This window comes from Anomaloglossus baeobatrachus, chromosome 10 (genome assembly GCF_048569485.1).
Source record: "Anomaloglossus baeobatrachus isolate aAnoBae1 chromosome 10, aAnoBae1.hap1, whole genome shotgun sequence".
Classification (NCBI taxonomy): Eukaryota; Metazoa; Chordata; class Amphibia; order Anura; family Aromobatidae; genus Anomaloglossus; species Anomaloglossus baeobatrachus.
In genome coordinates this window covers 188,636,175-188,657,582 of record NC_134362.1, presented here as the reverse complement: position 1 = coordinate 188,657,582, position 21,408 = coordinate 188,636,175, and the positions used below count along the sequence as shown (strand labels likewise).

At 52.5% G+C, this 21,408-nt stretch overlaps 2 protein-coding genes across 2 annotated transcripts in view; one reads left to right on the top strand and one right to left on the bottom strand.

The window, feature by feature from the left end:
• UTP4 (UTP4 small subunit processome component) overlaps nt 1-21,408 on the bottom strand; it is a 480,982-nt gene that overhangs the window by 166,064 nt on the left and 293,510 nt on the right. The gene's annotated exons all lie outside the window — the stretch shown is intronic.
• Nucleotides 1-21,408, top strand: part of NOB1 (NIN1 (RPN12) binding protein 1 homolog) — a 45,449-nt gene that overhangs the window by 10,648 nt on the left and 13,393 nt on the right. The window contains exons 3-8 of the mRNA XM_075326020.1: nt 205-338; nt 4,122-4,193; nt 6,925-7,053; nt 7,480-7,725; nt 16,353-16,450; nt 16,563-16,707. Coding sequence (XP_075182135.1) covers nt 205-338; nt 4,122-4,193; nt 6,925-7,053; nt 7,480-7,725; nt 16,353-16,450; nt 16,563-16,707 — 824 coding nt within the window. The remainder of the gene's footprint in view (nt 1-204; nt 339-4,121; nt 4,194-6,924; nt 7,054-7,479; nt 7,726-16,352; nt 16,451-16,562; nt 16,708-21,408) is intronic.

Here is a 21,408-nt window from a genome sequence, read left to right as displayed (position 1 = left end):
ACTTACCTACTCATAAAAGCTGATTAGATTATTGGGTGTCATTAAAATGTTTGCATAATGTGCCTTCTATTCCCTCGACATTGCTGGCTGCACAAATGGGTAAACTGAGAATCCTTCAGTGAGCCCACAATACTGTGGGGAAAGTGATGATGAGGACAGTGTATATAAATCTAATGGTCATTCACCAGATGTTTTCTTCCACAGTGACCGATTTCTCTAAGAAGACTGGAGATTACGTCAGCCTCTCGGCCACTGACATCAAGGTCCTCGCTCTCACCTACCAGCTTGAGGTTGAACATGTTGGTGCAGATCATATTAGAAAAGAGCCGACACAGAAGGTGGGTAATCTGCTGCCCCCCAAATTTCTAGAGACCCCATTTACATAGGTAGTATTGGTATAATTGATGACTATGTTCCCTGTTTTGTCCTTAACAGTCATAGCGTTATTCTAAAAATACCGTTTGATATTACCGTATTTTTCGGACTATAAGACGCACCGGACTATAAGACGCACCCTGGTTTTAGAGGAGGAAAATGGGAAAATAAAACTTTAAGCAAAAAAATGTGGTCATGACACACTGTTATGGGGCGAGGATCTGCTGCTGACACTGTTATGGGGGTAATGTCCCCAAATTCTCTACTAAGGTACCCCATCCTGGTAATGATCCTCCTGACTTGTATATGATCCTGCTATAAACCCCCATCCAGCCTGTTTCACATGCCCCCCCATCCAGCCTGTTCACATGCCCCCCCCATCCAGCCTGTTCACATTGCCCCCCCCCTCATCCAGCCTGTTCACATGCCCCCCCATCCAGCCTGTTCACATGCCCCCCCCATTCCAGCCTGTTCAACAATGCCCCCCCATCCAGCCTGTTCACATGCCCCCCCATCCAGCCTGTTCACATGCCCCCCCATCCAGCCTGTTCACATGCCCCCCCCATCCAGCCTGTTCACTATGCCCACCCCCATCCAGCCTGTTCACATGCCCCCCCATCCAGCCTGTTCACATGCCCCCCCATCCAGCCTGTTCACATGCCCCCCCCATCCAGCCTGTTCACATGCCCCCCCACCATCCAGCCTGTCTCCAACATGCCCCCCCATCCAGCCCTGTTCACATGCCCCCCCCATCCAGCCTGTTCACATGCCCCCCCATCCAGCCTGTTCACATGCCCCCCCATCCAGCCTGTTCACATGCCCCCCCATCCAGCCTGTTCACATGCCCCCCCATCCAGCCTGTTCACATGCCCCCCCATCCAGCCTGTTCACATGCCCCCCCCATCCAGCCTGTTCACATGCCCCCCCATCCAGCCTGTTCACATGCCCCCACCATCCAGCCTGTTCACATGCCCCCCCCATCCAGCCTGTTCACATGCCCCCCCATCCAGCCTGTTCACATGCCCCCCCATCCAGCCTGTTCACATGCCCCCCCATCCAGCCTGTTCACATGCCCCCCCATCCAGCCTGTTCACATGCCCCCCCATCCAGCCTGTTCACATGCCCCCCCATCCAGCCTGTTCACATGCCCCCCCATCCAGCCTGTTCACATGCCCCCCCATCCAGCCTGTTCACATGCCCCCCCATCCAGCCTGTTCACATGCCCCCCCATCCAGCCTGTTCACATGCCCCCCCCATCCAGCCTGTTCACATGCCCCCCCATCCAGCCTGTTCACATGCCCCCCCCATCCAGCCTGTTCACATTGCCCCCCCCATCCAGCCTGTTCACATGCCCCCCCATCCAGCCTGTTCACATGCCCCCCCATCCAGCCTGTTCACATGCCCCCCCATCCAGCCTGTTCACATGCCCCCCCATCCAGCCTGTTCACATGCCCCCCCATCCAGCCTGTTCACATGCCCCCCCATCCAGCCTGTTCACATGCCCCCCCATCCAGCCTGTTCACATGCCCCCCCATCCAGCCTGTTCACATGCCCCCCCATCCAGCCTGTTCACATGCCCCCCCATCCAGCCTGTTCACATGCCCCCCCATCCAGCCTGTTCACATGCCCCCCCATCCAGCCTGTTCACATGCCCCCCCATCCAGCCTGTTCACATGCCCCCCCATCCAGCCTGTTCACATGCCCCCCCATCCAGCCTGTTCACATGCCCCCCCATCCAGCCTGTTCACATGCCCCCCCATCCAGCCTGTTCACATGCCCCCCCATCCAGCCTGTTCACATGCCCCCCCCATCCAGCCTGTTCACATGCCCCCCCATCCAGCCTGTTCACATGGCCCCCCCCATCCAGCCTGTTCACATGCCCCCCCATCCAGCCTGTTCACATGCCCCCCCCATCCAGCCTGTTCACATGCCCCCCCATCCAGCCTGTTCACATGCCCCCCCATCTAGCCTGTTCACATGCCCCCCCATCTAGCCTGTTCACATGCCCCCCCATCCAGCCTGTTCACATGCCCCCCCATCCAGCCTGTTCACATGCCCCCCCATCCAGCCTGTTCACATGCCCCCCCATCCAGCCTGTTCACATGCCCCCCCATCCAGCCTGTTCACATGCCCCCCCATCCAGCCTGTTCACATGCCCCCCCCATCCAGCCTGTTCACATGCCCCCCCATCCAGCCTGTTCACATGCCCCCCCCATCCAGCCTGTTCACATGCCCCCCCAATCCAGCCTGTTCACATGCCCCCCCATCCAGCCTGTTCACATGCCCCCCCCATCCAGCCTGTTCACATGCCCCCCCCCCCATCCAGCCTGTTCACATGCCCCCCCCCCCATCCAGCCTGTTCACATGCCCCCCCCCCCATCCAGCCTGTTCACATGCCCCCCCCCCCATCCAGCCTGTTCACATGCCCCCCCCCCATCCAGCCTGTTCACATGCCCCCCCCCCATCCAGCCTGTTCACATGCCCCCCCCCCATCCAGCCTGTTCACATGCCCCCCCCCATCCAGCCTGTTCACATGCCCCCCCCCATCCAGCCTGTTCACATGCCCCCCCCCATCCAGCCTGTTCACATGCCCCCCCCCATCCAGCCTGTTCACATGCCCCCCCCCCATCCAGCCTGTTCACATGCCCCCCCCCCATCCAGCCTGTTCACATGCCCCCCCCCATCCAGCCTGTTCACATGCCCCCCCCCATCCAGCCTGTTCACATGCCCCCCCCCATCCAGCCTGTTCACATGCCCCCCCCCCATCCAGCCTGTTCACATGCCCCCCCCCCATCCAGCCTGTTCACATGCCTCCCCCCCATCCAGCCTGTTCACATGCCTCCCCCCCATCCAGCCTGTTCACATGCCTCCCCCCCATCCAGCCTGTTCACATGCCCCCCCCCCATCCAGCCTGTTCACATGCCCCCCCCCATCCAGCCTGTTCACATGCCCCCCCCATCGTGCTCATATACCATCCTGGTATATGGCCTGTATCCTATAGCACAGAGAAAAAAATAAACGTTTATGCTCACCTTTTCCTCACTCCCTGCAGCACCGATCACATCTTCCTCTCTGCGCCGCTGACCTGTGTGTGTGGAGCCGTTCCCCTGCTGCATCGCGATGTCTTCCTGTCTGTGCCGATCAGCTGACCAGCTCGGCACAGATCAGCTGACCGGCACAGATCAGCTGACCGGCACAGACAGGAAGTCATCGCGTGCAGCAGGGGGGTGGCTCCACACACGGGGACGGGTGAGTACACTGATTCACTGCACCCCGCGCTGGTAATGACGCGCGGGGGGCAGTGAATACAGCCGCACATGATCACTCCAGGCTGTAATTGCCAGGGGTGATCATGCGGCCGGCTCTTTGCTATGCGCGCGTCCCCGCCCATCATCCTGCCCACCTGTCAGTGCCGGCTTCAGCGCTGAGAGATGGGCGGGAGGATGGGCGTGCATATGTAATGAGCGGGCCCACGTGGTCACGGCAGGCGCTGCTGCTGCCTGCTCGTGCCCCCGATGACCTGCAGCACCCTCATTCCCGGCCGCAGCCCTATAGTCAGACCATAAGACGCACCCCCAACTTTCCCCCAACATTTGGGGGAAAAAAAGTGCGTCTTATGGTCCGAAAAATACGGTACATATTTATATTGTATATTTAGATTCCATCTTCTGTTTTTCTGTTTAATTTTTTTTTTTTTTTTTTTTTTTTTTTTTTTACACTTTGAGATCTTTTGTATTTTTTTTTAGGTCTCTGTCACCTCCACGGCGAAACACCCAGAGGCTCCTGTCAATGTGGCTGGCTTCCATTTTCCCTGCAAGGTAATGTTTTTTTGTGTATATATTTATTATTATTATTATTATTATTATTATTATTATTATTATTTATTTAACTGTTTTTCTCAAACAAATACAAGTAAAATATATCTTTGTACCGTGTTAGCCAGTAGAGATAATTACCGTATTTTTCGCTTTATAAGACGCACTTTTCCTCCCCAAATTTTGGGAGGAAAATGGGGGGTGCGTCTTATAAAGTGGTAGCGGGGGGGGGGGGTCCTGTCTGAGGCGATCGGGCGGGTGCCTGTGGCTGCATGCAAGCGGCCAGGTACCTGTACTTGCATGCAGCGGCAGCCGGGTACCCGTGGCTGTGCGGGCGGCAGCGGGTGCTGTGTGGGGTCGGCAGCCAGGTACCTGTGCTTGCATGCGGTGGCAGACGGGTACCCATGGCTGTGTGCGGGCGGCAGCCGGGTGCTGTGTGCGAGCGGCAGTCGGGTGCCCGTGCAGGTACCCGGCTGCCGCCCTCACACAGTCACCCATCTGCCGCCCGCACACAGCCATGGGTACCCGGCTGCCACCGTACGCAAGCACAGGTACCCGGCGGCTTGTACGCAGAGTGGGCGGGCAGCCTGCTGGCTGCCACTCTGTGCATGCGGGGCGGGCGGCTGTGCAGCTTACCAGTTGTCCGCGGTCCCACTTTCAGATGATGGCGCCGGTGGAGCTCTTGGATGAGAGCTCCATCTGCGCACGCGCTGCTCCGGGAGTCAGCGCGTGCGCAGATGGAGCCCTTGGATGAGAGCTCCATCTGCGCATGCGTCGCTCCGGGCGCCATTACTTGAATCGGGACCGCGGACACACTCCACCACTGAGCCGTCGCCGCCGCTGCCACCACTGAACCGGGACCGCGGACACACGCCACCACTGAGCAGTCCCTGCCGCTGCCACCACTGAGCAGTTGCCGCCGCTCCCACCACTGAGCCGCCGCCGCCGCTGCCACCACTGAACCGGGACCGCGGACACACGCCACCACTGAGCAGTCCCTGCCGCTGCCACCACTGAGCAGTTGCCGCCGCTCCCACCACTGAGCCGCCGCCGCCGCCGCTGCCACTCACTGCACCGGCCTGCTGCACGGCTCACACGCCACGGCTGCTGCCGCCACCACGGACCCCACGGATCCTGCCACCGCGGACGCCACCGCGCCTGCAACCACGGACGCCACGGCACCTGCAACCACGGACCCCGCTGCCACTGACCTGCCGCGCCTGCCAGCACAACCTGTGCCTCCTGTGACCCCGCTTCACCACCACTGCTGGCCCCCTCCGGTAAGAGAACACCGGAGTATAAGACGGACCCCATTTTTCTTTTTTTTACCTTTTTTTTATGTCTAAGTTTGGGGTGCGTCTTATATTCCGGTGCGTCTTATAAAGCGAAAAATACGGTATCTTTCTCAAACAAAGTAATTTGGCTAACAGTGGGCTGAGATCAAAGGCTCCTAAAGGGGTTGTCTACTACTTTAACATTGATGGTTTATCCTTAGGTAAGGTCATCAATGGCTGATTGGCCAGGGTCCGACACCTGGCACCCCCACCTATCAGCTGCTGCCAGTGGCGGTGTCAAGACATGCTCAGTTCCGGAGCTACCCCGTCGACTGATAGTGGGTACTGCACATCTATTGATATTAATTAGAGGCAGATGTGCAGTACCCCGCCGTGGCAGCTATCAGAAGAGGAAACTGAGCATTTACCGTTTCTGGCAGCGGAACAGAGAACAGCTGATCGGTAGGGGTACTGGGCGCCTGACCCCGAGCGATCAGACATTGATGACCTATCCTAAGGAAAGTGCATCAATATTAAAGTAAGGATGGAAAGGGTCAATCAAGATAATAATTGTCCCATGGTAAACGCTATTGAACTGACAATATTATATAATTCAAATATCCTGCCATCAAACCCTTTCTGAGGAAGCAACCTGCGAAACGCGCGTCAGGGGACGCAAAAATCTTTTTGAAAAAAAACTGTGCCCTAATTTTTTGTAGATTTTGTTGTTTGTATTCAGACTCTGTTGATCAGGGTAATTTTTGGATTAATATTAAAGTAGTGGCCAACCTCTTTAAGGCCCTCATACATATTAGACTAATGTTGGCCTGAGCGCACGGATATTGGCAAGCTTAACCGACAGTCTGTGTATGGGGACCCCTGACATTTCCCCGACAGATTATTTTGGGAGAGGCAACAATCCGGCATGTTAATTTCAAACTGCTGAGCCCTTTATTCTCGGTGAGAAAAGCTGCCGCCAGATAAGTCTGGCAGCCGCTTTCTCGCCAGTGCTCGGTATATGGAGGAGTCGGGGTGATGGCTGCTTTTAACCAAAGTTCAGCCAACTGCTATCTTATGTGTATGGGGTCCCTAAGAAGATAGTGGGGAAAAAAAAATGCTTTTTTTTTCCCAAAAGCAGGAAATTGGCTGGCCAACATTGTGCTGAGATGAAAGCCTCTTAGTCTTAATGACTAGTGGGGTCTGAGTCACCTGGCAGCTCACTTTTTTGCTCCTATAAAAAAAAGCTAAAAATTTCTTCCAATTTGGCAAATACTGGATTTTTTTTTTTTTTTTTTATTTTATTTTATTTTATTTTTTTATTATAATTTTTTTTTTTTTTTTTTTTTACTCCGTGCCATAGGGCAGGAATGTGAGGAATATTACAGGAGTGTCGCCCTTTTGTATGAGCTGTTGGTGTCGCCTCTTGGATAATATCCTAATAGTGCATCTTCCATCTCCAGCCCGCAGGTAATAAAGAGGCACAGGTGACCGAGGACTCTAAAGACAGCACGGAGAACAAAGAGTACAATTCCTTCTTTTTCTGGAGAAACCCCCTCCCGAGCATCGAGGACGATCTGCTGGAGTTGATGGTATGTCTGGGGAGGCTTATAAGGCTCTGTTTGCTGCGTCCTCGGCCCATGGTGCAGCGTTATCCGATCTCTTGTATTGTAATAGAAACAGGCGAGGGGGGGATCCCCATAATAACGAGTGATCCTGCAGGTTTTTTGGGGTACTTTTATATATATTTTGAGCAATTAGGCTGCAGTTATCCACAATGTCAGGTTCTATGCATCATATAACTGCAGCCTAATTGTTCAAAATATATATAAAAGTACCCCAAAAACCCTGCAGCGTCGCTCTATACACTGTCTACCTCCATTGATGAGCAAATGTGAACCCTGCAATCCGCCAATGCAGTATTTGCTCATAGATGTAGAGTCCTAGGCACAGGTTTGGACATTTCTGTAAATAAAGATTAATAATAAACCTATATTCCCCCCCCCCACCCCCGGTAGAATGCCCAATCAGTGTCGGTGACTACAAGCCCGATGGAAGCCGCTCTGCCTGATGACATGGACCATGTAGTGGATAAATCAGCTGAGGAGGAGGAAGGAGAAGAAGATGATGATGATGAAGATGAGGATGATGGGGGAGGCTGGATTACACCCAGTAACATCAAACAGATCCAGCAGGACATGGGCTGTCGGGAGGCTCCAGCTAACGTGGTAGTCGGGTGCCTGACCACAGACTTTGCCATGCAGGTATCACAGCAAGTTCTTGCCCAACAAGTTAGAAGCTAAACAAATATTGTTTACTTTACTCAATTATATAGCGCTTTACAGTCATGACCATCCCTGTCCCCATTGGGGCTCACAATCTACATTCTCTATCATTATGTGTTTGGAGTGTGGGAGCAAACCAGAGAACCCGGAGGAAACCCACGCAGACACGGGGAGAACATACAAACTCCTTGCAGATATTTCCTTAATGGGATTTCTTTTTCGCTCCTAATTGGGAGACCCAGACAGTGGGTGTATAGCTACTGCCCTCTGGAGGCCGCACAAAGAACTACACTTAAAAGTGTAAGGCCCCTCCCCTTCTGGCTATACACCCTCCCGTAGGAGTACAGATTCCTCAGTTTTAGCTTTGTGCGCAAGGAGGTCAGACACGCACGCATAGCTCCATTGTTTTTAGTCAGCAGCAGCTGCTGACTATGTCGGATGGAAGAAAAGAGGACACATATAGTGTCCCCAGCATGCTCCCTTCTCACCCCACTGTATGTCGGAGGTGTTTGTAAGGTTGAGGTACCCATTGCGGGTACGGCGGCAGGAGCCCACATGCTGATTCCTTCCCCATCCCTTTTTACAGGGCTCTGGGTGAAGTGGGATTTACTGGTCTCCAGGCACTGAGACCGGGCTCCATCTACAGCCCCTGGACAAGATGCTGGATGGAGCGGAGTACATCAGGGACATGGCCCTGCATCCTCAAGGTACTCTGTGTCCCCGTGCAGGCGCTCACACCGCAGCATGCTGGGTGTTGTAGTGCGCCGGGGGACATCAGCGCTACGGCGCTTGTGCCATGGCCTCATTCAGCTTAGCTGAAGCAGGCACACTTCCAGGAATCGGTCGCGCCGGCCGCTGGGACTGCGGCGCGGCTGGCACTTGTGGTGCGCCGGGGACTTCAGCGCGGCCCGCGCTTTTACGGCGGCCGCGCTGATAACTCGAGTCCCCGGCTTTTGCGGCCTGCTTCCGTTCGTTCCCGCCCCCGGACCTGCCAGTCAGGAGAGGGGCGGGACGCTGGCCACATCTAGAAATCGGTCATGCCGGCCGCTGGGACTGCGGCGCGGCTGGCACTTGTGGTGCGCCGGGGACTTCAGCGCGGCCCGCGCTTTTACGGCGGCCGCGCTGATAACTCGAGTCCCCGGCTTTTGCGGCCTGCTCCCGTTCGTTCCCGCCCCCAGACCTGCCAGTCAGGAGAGGGGCGGGACGCTGGCCAGTGCATCAGCGCTGAGGGCTGGAGTCGTTTTTACATACTCCAGCCCTCACAATCGGCACAGAGGGGACACTGTTTCCCGCACTTTTGTTTGGGAACTCCCACGGACCGCCCCTCTCCACAGACGCCGGCAGCCATTCCTGCTGACACGCTGAGCTGCAGAGGGGAGCCGGGGAGACCCAGACAAGGAATTCTGCAGCCTCTTACCCGCTATTCAGCGGGCGGTAAGCAGCCCTCAGGGCTCACCCCTCTTGTGCCAGTAGTATTCTTAGTATTTTGTTGCTACAAATACTTGGTATTACATAGCGCTGGTCGCCCTTTGGCTATAGACTCTCTCACATTCAGAGAGCCAGCAGCATGTCGTCCGCAAAACGCAAGGGTGCCAAAGCACAGACATTATATGCTTCCTGCACCGCATGTGGGACTTTTCTACCGGCAGGCTCCACGGACCCCCATTGTGTGCAGTGCTCGGCCCCTGCGGCGCTTGCACAGCCGGGGCCTCTGCTGGACGTGACCCAGGGTGTACCACCTGTGAATGCTGTCCAGGTGACAGGCACTGAGTTTGCAGCTTTTGCTGACAGAATGTCTCTCACTATGTCACAAATTCTTGACACATTGCGAGCTAGGCCTGTACTTCAGGCCACGGACACTGTGCAATCATTGCCCCCTGGTCCCCCTCAGCTCCAAGCTCCGGGGCGGGCATATACACCTCAGGGTGAAGACTCTGACTCGGACGATGGCCCCGGGCAGCCTAAGCGGGCTCGCTATGACGGGCCTTCACATTCATCTCAATGGTCAGGATCCCAGCGAGATGAATCTATGGGTGATGAGGCGGACGTAACTGATCAGGATTCTGATCCTGGAACCGCTCTCAATCTAGATACACCAGATGGTGACGCCATAGTTAATGATCTTATATTTAACATCAATAAGATGTTAAATATTTCCCCACCAGCTCCTCTTGTGGAGGAGTCAGCTTCGCAGCACGAGAGAATCCATTTCAGATACCCTAAGCGTACTTTAAGCACTTTTCTGGACCACGCTGACTTTAGAGACGCAATCCAGAAACCCCACGCTTATCCTGAAAGGCGTTTTCCTAAACGGCTTAAAGATACACGCTATCCTTTTCCCCCTGAGGTGGTCAAAGGTTGGACCCAGTGTCCAAAAGTGGATCCTCCAATTTCCAGGCTTGCAGCTAGATCCTTGGTTGCAGTTGAAGATGGAGCGGCACTTAAAGATGCCACTGACAGGCAGATGGAGCTCTGGCTGAAATCCATCTATGAAGCGATTGGAGCGTCATTAGCGCCTTCTTTTGCAGCCGTATGGGCACTCCAAGCTATCTCAGCCGGGCTTGCGCGAGTTGACTCCGTCACACGTGCATTTGCCCCACAGGTAGCACCATTGACCTCGCAAATGGCGGCATTCGCGTCGTACGCGATTAATGCTGTTCTTGACGCTACAAGCCGCACGGCAGTGGCGTCAGCCAACTCCGTTGTTTTGCGTAGGGCCCTGTGGTTGAGACATTGGAAAGCAGATTCTCATTCCAAGAAGTGCTTAACCAATTTGCCTTTTTCTCGTGACCGATTGTTTGGAGAGCGTTTGGATGAAATCATCAAACACTCCAAGGGTAAGGACTCATCCTTACCGCAACACAGACAAAACAGACCCCAACAGAGGAAGGGTCAGTCTGGTTATCGGTCCTTTCGAGGACCGGGCAGGTCCCAATTCGCATCGTCAAAAAAGACTCAAAAAGACCAGAGACGCTCAGATTCTTGGAGGTCTCAGTCACGCCCAAAAAGGGCAGCCGGAGGAACCGTTGCCAAAACGGCGTCCTCCTGACTTGAGGTCTCCGATTCCCACACCCGCGGTCGGTGGGAGGCTTTCCCACTTTGGCGACATCTGGCTGTCACACGTCAAAGACCGTTGGGTGAGGGATATTCTGTCTCACGGGTACAGGATAGAGTTCAGTTCTCGTCCGCCAACTCGTTTCTTCAGAACTTCTCCCCCACCAGACCGAGCCGATGCTCTGTTGCAGGCGGTGGCCGCTCTAAAAGCGGAAGGAGTGGTGACCTCCGTCCCTCTTCAGGAACAAGGTCACGGTTTTTACTCCAATCTGTTTGTGGTCCCAAAAAAGGACGGATCGTATCGGCCCGTCCTGGATCTAAAGTTGCTCAACAGACACGTAAAAGTCAGGAGGTTCCGGATGGAATCCCTACGCTCCGTCATAGCCTCAATGTCTCAAGGAGATTTTCTAGCATCAATAGATATCAAAGATGCGTATCTCCACGTGCCGATCGCACCAGAGCATCAGCGTTTCCTACGCTTCGTCATACACGACGAACACCTGCAGTTCGTAGCGTTACCTTTCGGTCTGGCAACAGCCCCCCGGGTCTTCACCAAGGTCATGGCAGCAGTAGTAGCTGTTCTGCACTCGCAGGGTCACTCGGTCATCCCGTATCTAGACGACCTGCTTATAAAGGCACCCTCTCAAGAGGCATGCCAACACAGTCTGAAAGTGGCACTAGACACTCTCCAGAGTTTCGGGTGGATTATCAACTTTCCAAAGTCTCATCTAACCCCGACCCAATCTCTGACTTATCTTGGCATGGAGTTTCATACTCTCTCAGCGATAGTGAAGCTTCCACTGGACAAGCAGTGCTCGCTGCGGACTGGAGTGCAATCTCTCCTTCAGAGCCAGTCGCACTCACTGAGGCGCCTCATGCATTTCCTAGGAAAGATGGTAGCAGCAATGGAGGCAGTCCCGTTCGCGCAGTTTCATCTGCGCCCTCTACAATGGGACATTCTACGCCAATGGGACGGGAAATCGACGTCCCTCGACAGGACTGTCTCCCTCTCTGACTGCCAAGGACTCTCTGCGTTGGTGGCTTCTCCCCACCTCATTGTCACAGGGAAAGTCGTTCCTTCCCCCGTCCTGGGCAGTGGTCACGACGGATGCGAGCCTATCAGGGTGGGGAGCGGTGTATCTCCACCACAGGGCTCAGGGGATGTGGACTCTGGAAGAGTCCACCCTGCAGATCAATGTTCTGGAAATCAGAGCAATCTATCTTGCCCTGCGAGCCTTCCAACAATGGCTGGAAGGCAAACAGATTCGGATTCAGTCGGACAATTCCACGGCGGTGGCGTACATCAACCACCAAGGGGGAACACGCAGTCGCCAAGCCTTTCAAGAAGTCCAACGGATTTTGACGTGGGTGGAAAGCAGAGCGTCCACCATATCCGCAGTTCACATCCCAGGCGTGGAAAACTGGGAAGCAGACTTTCTCAGTCGCCAGGGCATGGACGCAGGAGAATGGTCCCTTCACCCGGACGTGTTTCAGCAGATCTGTTGCCGCTGGGGGACGCCGGACGTCGATCTGATGGCGTCACGACACAACAACAAGGTCCCAGTTTTCATGGCACGGTCTCACGATCACCGAGCACTGGCGGCAGACGCCTTGGTTCAGGATTGGTCGCAATTCCGACTCCCCTAGGTGTTCCCACCTCTAGCATTGTTACCCAGAGTTCTCCGGAAAATCAGGTCCGACTGCCATCGAGCCATACTCGTCGCTCCAGATTGGCCAAGAAGGTCGTGGTACCCGGATCTGTGGCATCTCACGGTAGGCCAACCGTGGACACTACCAGACCGTCCAGATTTGCTGTCTCAAGGGCCGTTTTTCCATCTGAATTCTGCGGCCCTGAACCTGACTGTGTGGCCATTGAGTCCTGGATCCTAGCGGCCTCAGGTTTATCTCATGAAGTTGTTGCCACAATGAGACAGGCTAGAAAACCATCCTCAGCTAAGATCTATCACAGAACGTGGAAGATATTCTTAGCGTGGTGCGTGGCTCAAGGGTTTTCTCCCTGGCCATTTGCATTGCCAACTTTTCTTTCCTTCCTGCAGTCTGGGTTGGAAAAAGGCTTGTCGCTTAGCTCTCTTAAGGGTCAAGTCTCCGCGCTATCCGTATTCTTTCAGAAGCGCTTGGCACAGCTTTCTAAAGTACGCACTTTTCTCCAAGGAGTTTGTCATATCGTTCCTCCTTACAGACGGCCATTGGAACCCTGGGATCTGAACAAGGTTCTCATTGCTCTCCAGAAGCCGCCTTTCGAGCCTTTGAAAGAGGTTCCCCTTTCTCGGCTTTCACAAAAGGTAGTTTTTCTTGTGGCGGTCACGTCTCTTCGAAGAGTGTCCGAGCTAGCGGCGTTATCTTGCAAATCTCCCTTCCTGGTGTTTCACCAAGACAAGGTAGTACTGCGTCCAATTCCAGAGTTTTCTCCCAAGGTGGTTTCTTCCTTTCATCTCAATCAGGATATCACTTTACCATCTTTGTGTCCGCATCCAGTTCACCAATTTGAAAAGGGTTTACATCTGTTGGACCTGGTGAGAGCACTCAGGATTTACATTTCCCGCACGGCGTCTCTACGCCGTTCTGATGCGCTCTTTGTCCTAGTCGCTGGTCAGCATAAGGGATCGCAAGCTTCCAAATCCACCCTGGCGCGGTGGATCAAGGAACCAATTCTTCACACATACCGTTCTGCTGGGCTTCCGATTCCATCTGGACTGAAGGCCCATTCTACCAGAGCCGTGGGTGCGTCCTGGGCATTGCGGCATCAGGCTACGGCTCAGCAAGTGTGCCAGGCGGCTACCTGGTCGAGTCTGCACACGTTTACCAAACACTATCAAGTGCATACCTACGCTTCGGCAGATGCCAGCCTAGGTAGACAGGTCCTTCAGGCGGCGGTGGCCCACCTGTAGGAAGAGGCTGTCTGACAGCCCGTTCATGTGGTATCTTTTTACCCACCCAGGGACTGCTTTTGGACGTCCCACTGTCTGGGTCTCCCAATTAGGAGCGAAAAAGAAGGGAATTTTGTTTACTTACCGTAAATTCCTTTTCTTCTAGCTCCAATTGGGAGACCCAGCACCCGCCCTATTTGTTCTTAGGGTTTCGTTTTTCGGGTGCACATGTTGTTCATGTTGTTTCTTAAGTTCTCCGATCATGTTATCGGATTGAATTTGTTTTTGAAACTGTTATTGGCTTTCCTCCTTCTTGCTTTGGTACTAAAACTGAGGAATCTGTACTCCTACGGGAGGGTGTATAGCCAGAAGGAGAGGGGCCTTACACTTTTAAGTGTAGTTCTTTGTGCGGCCTCCAGAGGGCAGTAGCTATACACCCACTGTCTGGGTCTCCCAATTGGAGCTAGAAGAAAAGGAATTTACGGTAAGTAAACAAAATTCCCTTCTTTAATCCAGGACTCCAGCGCTGCAAAGCAACAGTGATAACAGAGCCACCGTGCTGCCCCATATATAGTATAGTGCTAACCACAAAGCTACTGTGCTACCCCATATATAGTATAGTGCTAATCACTGAGCTACTGTGCTGCCCTATATATAGTATAGTGCTAACCACAAAGCTACTGTGCTACCCCATATATAGTATAGTGCTAACCACAAAGCTACTGTGCTACCCTATATATAGTATAGTGCTAACCACAAAGCTACTGTGCTGCCCTATATATAGTATAGTGCTAACCACAAAGCTACTGTGCTGCCCTATATATAGTATAGTGCTAACCACAAAGCTACTGTGCTGCCCTATATATAGTATAGTGCTAACCAGGGCTGTGGAGTCGGAGTCGGAGTCGTGGAGTCGGAGTCAGAGTCGGAGCTCATTTTGGTGGAGTCGGAGTCGGTATAAAATGCACCGACTCCGACTCCTAAAATATATAATAAATTGGGGACAGGAGTGCAATGCAGAATGTGCTGAATATTTTACTAAATAATAACATTTAGTATAATGCTTATATTTAAGTGAAAAATTTATTGTAGTACAATGTGAACATCAGACATTTAATTGTTTTTATGATACAATAATCAAGATATTTGGATAGAACATAAAATATTTATTGGAATACAACTTTAGAACACAAAAAACTAATAAATTGTAAATATGTAAAATATATATATATATATATATATATATATATATATATATATATATATATATATATATATATATATATATATATATATATATATATATACAGTGTATATACACACACAAGATATATATGTAATCTACTGTATATTACATAGTGTATTACATATTTACAATTTATTACAGTTTTTTGTGTTCTAAAGTTGTATTCCAATAAATATATTTTATGTTCTATCCAAATATCTTGATTATTGTATCATAAAAATTATTAAATGTCTGATGTTCACATACACATATTCATGTACTACAATAAATTTTTCACCTAACTATAAGCAATATATGTCGGAGTCGGAGTCGGAGTCGGAGTCGGAGTCGGAGTCGGAGTCGGAGTCGGAGTCGGAGTCGGAGCAAAAGAATTTGAGGAGTCGGAGTCGGAGTCGGAGTCGGAGTCGGAGTCGGAGTCGGAGTCGGAGTCGGAGTCGGAGTCGGAGTCGGAGTCGGAGTCGGAGTCGGAGTCGGAGTCGGAGTCGGAGTCGGAGTCGGAGTCGGAGTCGGAGTCGGAGTCGGTGCAAAAGAATTTGAGGAGTCGGAGTCGGAGTCGGAGTCGAAGGTTTGGCTTACCGACTCCACAGCCCTGGTGCTAACCACAAAGCTACTGTGCTGCCCTATATATAGTATAGTGCTAACCACTGAGCTACTGTGCTGCCCTATATATAGTATAGTGCTAACCACTGAGCTACTGTGCTGCCCTATATATAGTATAGTGCTAACCACTGAGCTACTGTGCTGCCCTATATATAGTATAGTGCTAACCACTGAGCTACCGTATATATAGTATAGTGCTAACCCCTAAGCTACCGTGCTGTCCTATATATAGTATAGTGCCAACCAAAAAGCTGCCATGCTGCCCTTTATATAGTATAGTGCGAACCACAAAGCTACTGTGCTGCCCTATATATAGTATAGTGCTAACCACTGCTGCCCTATATATAGTATAGTGCTAACCCCTGAGCTACCGTGCTGTCCTATATATAGTATAGTGCCAACCAAAAAGCTGCCATGCTGCCCTTTATATAGTATAGTGCTAACCACTGAGTCACTGTGATGTCCTAATGTCCTATATATAGTATAGTGCTAACCACTGAGTCACCGTGATGTCCTAATGTCCTATATATAGTATAGTGCTAACCACTGAGCTGCCCTATGATGAGTTATTGCCCAACGTGCAAAACAACATTGGGTTTTAGTTACCCTCCTCTATTTATTGTGATGAGCACCGCTAATAAAATGATGTAATAGGTGGGATTTTTACCTGTCGGACCCCCATGTTTCCTCTGGATATAAGGCTTTGGCATCTTTCTTCTGTTAGTGCAGATGTGGGATTTGGTTCCAAAGGCCCATAACCCCCCCCCCCCCACCCCCACCCATCCCCCACCGATCCTCACTTATTTTTCTATCCACAGAACGTGCTCATACAGATGGGGCTGCACGTGCTCTCCGTGGACGGCATGCTCATCCGCCAGACCAGGAACTACGTTCTGCGCTGTCATGGCTGCTTCAAGTGAGTGCATGTGATCTCGGTACCGGGCTCTGGTATCGCGCACGTTATGGACCTGGTACCCATTACCATCGCCCGATGCAGCCATTGTCAGATAAACCCTCTTCTCTTCCAGGACGACCGCAGACATGACCAAGTTGTTCTGTCCCAACTGCGGCAATAAGACCCTGAAGAAGATTGCGGTGTCCGTGAATGAAGATGGCGGCCTCCACATGCACTTCTCTCGAAACCCCAAAGTATTCAACACCCGTGGGATGCGGGTAAGACATGAAAAGGGTTAAAAACCTAAGTGACCTTACTATCAGCGTTGACATTCAGTAGATACTTTTTGTGGTATTGATGATATGACCCATTAATCACTGATATATCAAAAAGCTCTAAAATGTCAATTTTTGCTCCAAAGGATCCCTTTATAATGAGAACAGTCCTGTGCATTTTATTTTTTATTATTGCTATTCCACAAGTGACCACCAGGTGGCACTGTAATTCCCTTCTGTGTTCACTATGTACTAGTGCAAGTCTTCATGAATTCTGCCATAGGATAGTACTGTACCAAACCTATACAGTGGGGAAAATAAGTATTTGATACACTGATGATTATGCGAGTTTTCCCACCTAGAAAGAATAGAGAGGGCTGTAATTTTTATCATGGGTAACTTTAACTGTGACAAAATAAAAAAAAAATCCAGAAAATTACATTGTATGATTATTTAAATTAATTAATTTGCATTTTATTGCATGAAATAAGTGTTTGATCACCAACAAACCAGCAAGAATTCTGTCTCACAGACCTATTATTGTTTCTGTAAGAAGCTCCTACTCTGCACTCATTACCTGTATTAATTGCACCTGTTTGCACTCATTACCTGTATAAAAGACGCCTGTCCACATAATCAATCACCCTCCAAACTCTCCACCATGGCCAAAACCAAAGAGCTGTCTTAGGACACCAGGGACAAAATTGTAGACCTGCACAAGGCTGGGATGACCTACAGGACAATTGGCAAGCAGCTTGGTGAGAAGGCAACAACTGTTGGCACAATTAATAGAAAATGGAAAAAAACACACAATGACTGTCAGTCTTATTCTGCCTGGAGCTTCATGCAAGATCTCACCTCGTGGGATAAGGATGATTCTGAGAAAGGTCAGGAATCAGTCCAGAACTGCATGGGAGGATTTGGTCAATGACCTGAAGAGAGCTGGGATCACAGTATCAAAGATTACCATTAGTAACAAACTACGCCATCATGGATTAAACTCCTGCAGGGCACGCACGGTCCCCCTGGTCACACCAACACATGTCCAGATCTTTTTGAGGTTCGCCAATGATGGGAGAAGGTCATGTGGTCAGATGAGACCAAAATAGTACTTTTTGGTATCAACTCCACACACCGTATTTGGATGCTGATAAAGGATGAGTGCAACCCCAAGAACACCATCCCAATCGTGAAGCATGGGGGTGGAAGCATCATACTTTGGGGGTGATATTTCTGCAAAGGGGACAGGATGACTGCGCCATATTGAAGGGAGGATGGATGGGAGTCGCGAATCGTGAGATTTTGGCCAACAGTCTCCTCTCAGTAACAATATTGAAGATGGGTCTTGGCTGGTACCACTAGCATGACAATGACCCGACACACACACCCAAGGCAACTAAGGTGCTGCTCCATAAGAAGCATTTCAAGGTCCTGGAGTGGCCTAGCCAGTCTGCAGATGTGACCCCAATAGAAAATCTATGGAGGGGCTGAAACTCAATGTTGTCCAGCGACCACCCCGAAACCTGAAAGATCTGGAGAAGATCTGTAGGGAGGGGCGACCTGAGAGGGCTGTGTGGAGGGGGCGACCGGAGAGGGCTGTGTGGAGGGGGCGACCGGAGAGGGCTGTGTGGAGGGGGCGACCGGAGAGGGCTGTGTGGAGGGGGCGACCGGAGAGGGCTGTGTGGAGGGGGCGACCGGAGAGGGCTGTGTGGAGGGGGCGACCGGAGAGGGCTGTGTGGAGGGGGCGACCGGAGAGGGCTGTGTGGAGGGGGTGACCGGAGAGGGCTGTGTGGAGGGGGCGACCGGAGAGGGCTGTGTGGAGGGGGCGACCGGAGAGGGCTGTGTGGAGGGGGCGACCGGAGAGGGCTGTGTGGAGGGGGCGACCGGAGAGGGCTGTGTGGAGGGGGCGACCGGAGGGGGCTGTGTGGAGGGGGCGACCGGAGGGGGCGACCTGAGGGGGCTGTGTGGAGGGGGCGACCTGAGGGGGCTGTGTGGAGGGGGCGACCTGAGGGGGCTGTGTGGAGGGGGCGACCTGAGGGGGCTGTGTGGAGGGGGCGACCTGAGGGGGCTGTGTGGAGGGGGCGACCTGAGGGGGCTGTGTGGAGGGGGCGACCTGAGGGGGCTGTGTGGAGGGGGCGACCTGAGGGGGCTGTGTGGAGGGGGCGACCTGAGGGGGCTGTGTGGAGGGGGCGACCTGAGGGGGCTGTGTGGAGGGGGCGACCTGAGGGGGCTGTGTGGAGGGGGCGACCTGAGGGGGCTGTGTGGAGGGGGCGACCTGAGGGGGCTGTGTGGAGGGGGCGGTCAAAACCCCTGCTGCAGTGTGTGCAAACTTGGTAAAGTACAACCTGAAACGTCCGACATCTGTAACTGCAAACAAAGGTCTGTACCAAATATTAAGTTCTGTTGTTCTATTGTATCAAATAATTATTTCATACAGTAAACTGAAAATTGATTACAGTCATATGAAAAAGTTTGGGCACCCCTATTAATGTTACCCTTTTTTTCTTTATAACAATTTGGGTTTTTGATATTTCAGTTTCATATATCTAATAACTGATGGACTGAGTAATATTTCTGGATTGAAATGAGGTTTATTGTACTAACAGAAAATGTGCAATCCGCATTTAAACAAAATTTCTTCATCGTTCCTTATGGGAGACCCAGACCATGGATGTATAGCTTCTGCCTCCGGAGGACACACAAAATACTACACTAAAAAGTGTAGCTCCTCCCTCCGAGCATATACACCCCCTGGATAACCAAATCTACCCAGTTCAATGCTTTGTGTTCAGGAGGCACACATGCATTCTCATCTGATTTTTCATTTTAAAGAGTTGGAAGAAAAGCGGGTCCAAGCTGGACCCCCGGCATGTCCCTTCTCACCCCACTGTGTCGGCGGTGTTGTTAAGGTTGATTTCAAGGCTGGAGCCTTTACATGCCGCGCTCCTTCAGCATCCCTCGGGCTCTGGCTTGAAGTGGGAGCCAGCACGGTTCTCACTGCTTTGCAGGAGACCGGTCTCCATCCGCAGCCCTTTCAGGACCCTGCCGGACGGAGCACTCATCCCTCAGGGACCTGGCCCTGCGTCTCACAAGCTAAGTATTTGAGACGTTATTGCAGGGGGTCCTTTGCATCTTTATTGTTGGGGAGAGTGTGTCAGGTTACTTTGGTAACATTTCCGGCCGGTTCTCTGGTTTTTACCTGAGAACCGCGCCGAGGGTGCCTGCTCGCCGGCCGCATTGTAAAATTTAGGCCCCGGCTTCGGCTGCGGCCTACTTTCGGTTTCACTGCCCCTGCATGTCTGTCATGCAGAGGGACAGTGCGGCGCCGCCCACCAGCCGTTTAGCACAGGGGAGGACACTCCTCTCTGGGGAGATGTTTCCCTCCCCTGTATATCTTCTTGGCCCTCCGGTTCCCGCTCTTGGACTAGGCCCCGCCCCCACTCCTCACTCCGGCACCATTTTAGCAGCGTTCTCATCCAGTGCAGACTGTCACACTGATCGGCGCTGGCTGCTGCATCTCTGCTCATCTGTCTGGGGGTCCGAGCTGTGGGATCCGGAGGGCACACAAAACGGTCTGGTAAGCCACAACCTCTGGTTGTGGACTTTCTTATACACTCTCTGGGGGTCATTCTGAAGGAGTGTGTTCTTTACTGCAGAGCCTCCACCTCAGCAGCATGTCTCACACTAGGAGCAAGGCTGTACTCAATATGCACTGCATGTAAGCTCGTACTGCCTGAACCGAGCACATATCCTCATTGTGATGCCTGCTCTAACATGGTGGTGCCTCAGCCTGGAGTCTCCTAAGTGGTCCCTCAGGCTGCTCCGGCCCCGGTGGCTGAACCCCCGGCTTGGGTAGAATTGTTTACTAAGTCTATCTCCCAGTCCTTTGCTGACTCCATGGGAGAGTTGTCCCGGACTCTGCTGAGCATGCATCAGCCCCCTTCTCAGGGCGCCTCTGCTGCTTCGGCTCGCTCTGCAGAGCTCAGAGCATTCTTCATCTGCTCCCAGACCCCGTCCTCCTAAAAGGAGACGCAGGGTCCCCTCTCCTTCCTCGTCCCGCGGCTCCGATTCACGAGCCGACTCGCAGGACGAGGAGGATGTCTTTACTGGGGGCTCGGACGCTACCTCCATGTGCCCCATTGATCTGACCGAGGGTGATGCGGATGTTAGTGATTTAATTGCGTCCATTAATTCCATACTGGACCTCAATCCGCCAGTATCAGAGGAGCAACCCTCTCGGGCAGAAAAGCACCAGTTTACCTTGCCTAAGAGAACAAGGACTGTGTTCTTTAACCACTCCAGTTTTCAAGCCACTGTGTCCAAGCCCAGAGCCTGTCCTGACAAACGCTTCCCAAAGCGTGGTTCTGATGACCGGTTTCCTTTTCCACCAGAGGTGGTCAAGGAGTGGGCTCACTCACCAAAGGTAGACCCTCCGGTGTCTAGACTCTCAGCCCGGACAGTTGTATCTGTGGCTGATGGCACCTCACTTAAGGATCCCACTGACCGCCAGGTTGACCTCCTGGCCAAGTCTGTCTATGAGGCGGCTGGGGCCTCGTTCTCCCCATCCTTTGCAGCAGTGTGGGCTCTCAAAGCCATCTCTGCTTCCCTAGAGGAGATGCATTCCCTCACTAGGGACTCTATGCCTGAATTGGTTGCCTTAACTTCCCAGGCTTCAGCCTTTTCAGCCTACGCCATGTCTGCCAT